The sequence below is a fragment of the Mastomys coucha genome, unplaced genomic scaffold (genome assembly GCF_008632895.1).
Source record: "Mastomys coucha isolate ucsf_1 unplaced genomic scaffold, UCSF_Mcou_1 pScaffold22, whole genome shotgun sequence".
Lineage (NCBI taxonomy): Eukaryota > Metazoa > Chordata > Mammalia > Rodentia > Muridae > Mastomys > Mastomys coucha.
This window is the reverse complement of record NW_022196905.1, coordinates 130,198,949-130,200,914: the sequence shown is the minus strand read 5'-3', so window position 1 is coordinate 130,200,914 and position 1,966 is coordinate 130,198,949. Positions and strand designations below refer to the sequence as shown.

At 52.3% G+C, this 1,966-nt stretch overlaps 1 protein-coding gene across 1 annotated transcript in view; it reads right to left on the bottom strand.

The window, feature by feature from the left end:
- The window catches only part of LOC116104677 (ras GTPase-activating protein 4-like), a 36,811-nt gene that overhangs the window by 79 nt on the left and 34,766 nt on the right, over window positions 1–1,966 (bottom strand). Inside the window, exon 13 of the mRNA XM_031391170.1 lies at window positions 1,679–1,742. Coding sequence (XP_031247030.1) covers window positions 1,679–1,742 — 64 coding nt within the window. The remainder of the gene's footprint in view (window positions 1–1,678; window positions 1,743–1,966) is intronic.

Below are 1,966 nucleotides of genomic sequence, written 5' to 3'. Positions count from 1 at the left end.
TGCGACTTGTGGGGCCTGTGCCTCCCAGGTGGCTGCTCCCGGCTTAGGAACTCACCGGAGAGAGGATGGCCGAGTATAAACTTTTATAATAGGATCTGATGATGATGTTTTGAGCCTCCTGTCTGGCTGCTCCGGGGCTCCCATTCTTAAAGGGACGGATTACAGACAGAAGTGTGGAGGACCCCAAAGAAGTCTAGCATGGGTGATGGCTTCCCCACAGCCACATGAATGGGGCCCCCAACTGTTAGCTTTCCACATCCTATATACTCAGTCACCTCCCTGAGATCCCGAAGGGCAAGTGCAATTAGAGCAGAATTGCATACAAGTGTCCTTCTTTATCTGTTTCTATGAGGGAGGACCCACTGTCACCAAGATTGAGGTAGGCTCTTGCAGGCAGGCAAACTGATGACCATGGTGGCTGCTTCTTCAGAAGTCACTGGACCCCTTTATGTGTCCCTTCTCCTGATGCACCACATTGAATAAGCATCCTCTCTACTTTTCCCCAGCACTTGTAACTGTCTGCGCAGGGCTGGGGTCCTGGTCTAGCTGCATGGCTCTCAAGTCAGGGCTTTTGTACTAAAACTCTGGGAACCCATATATAATCCCTCAATGGGACTGGTTAGCACTTCTCGGACCCTAATTTACTATTAGGGTTCCCGGAGTTTGCCAACCACCACTGTGTCCCACTTGAACTATACGATGAGAAAATGTCACTTGGAGGGAGGTCAGGTCAAGATCTGTCAGGCTGTGGTGGCACACGCCTTTAATCCCAGCACTTGGGAGGCAGAGGCAGGTGGATTTCTGAGTTCAAGGCCAGCCTGGTCTAAAGAGTGAGTTCCAGGACAGCCAGGGCTACATAGAGAAACCCTGTCTCAAATAAATAAATAAATAAATAAATAAATAAATAAATAAAAGTAATTATTCCAGCAATGCTGGGGGTATGGCTCAGCACTTGACCCTCCCCACTAGGAATACTCCCGTGAAGGTCTAGGGGCATGGCTCAGTGGTAGAGCCCCTGCCTAGAATTCCCCAGTGAGGGGCTGGGGTCATGACTCAGTGGTAGAGACCCTGCCTAGAATCCCCCAGGGAGGGGGCTGAGGTTGTGGCTCAGTGGTAGAGACCCTGCCTAGAGGCCCCCAGGGAGGGGGCTGGGGGCGTGACGCAGTGGTAGAGCCCCTGCCTAGTATCCCCCAGGGAGGGGGTTAGGGGCGTGGCTCAGTGGTAGAGCCCCTGCCTAGGATCCCCCAGTGAGGGGCTGGGGATGTGCCTCAGTGGTAGGGCACCTGCCTAGAATCCCCCAGTGAGGGTCTGGGGGCGTGGCTCAGCACTAATCCCTGCCTAGAGTCCCCCAGTGAGGGACTGGGGTGGTGGCTCACATAGAGCAGCCTCCTGCCCAGTTTATACAATGCTGGGGCTCAGACCCAGGCTCTTATGCATGCTAGATAATCACCTTAACTGGGTGGGTGTTGTTTTCATTTTGTCTGTTTGGTTTTGTTTCTCCTGAAACAGAGTCTCACAATGTAGACCATGATGGCCTCAAACTTGCAATCCAGCTTCCCGAGTGCTGGGAATACAGGTATGTGTCGTCATGCCCAGCTTCTGAGTGTGTTTGTGTTGGCTGAACTGCGGATGGAACCCAGAACCTTCCATATGCCAGGCAGGTTGCCCTACCACTCACCTGCATTGCCAGCCTGTAGTTTTGAGCCTGCCATTTGAATTCGGGCCTGGCTGTTTGGTTGAGCCTGTAATGCCAATGCTTTGGGGAATGGAGTGAGGAGAATCAGTTCAAGTGCATCCTCAGCTCTACAGTTGAGTTGAGGACAGCCTGGACTACATGAGACACTGTCTCAGGAATAAAGGTGCTTGCTGAGCACACACACAGCCCTACATTTAATTCCCAGCTATGCATAAACTCTGCATGGCTCACGCCTGTAGTTCCAGCACATGGGAGGTAAATGAAGGAAGT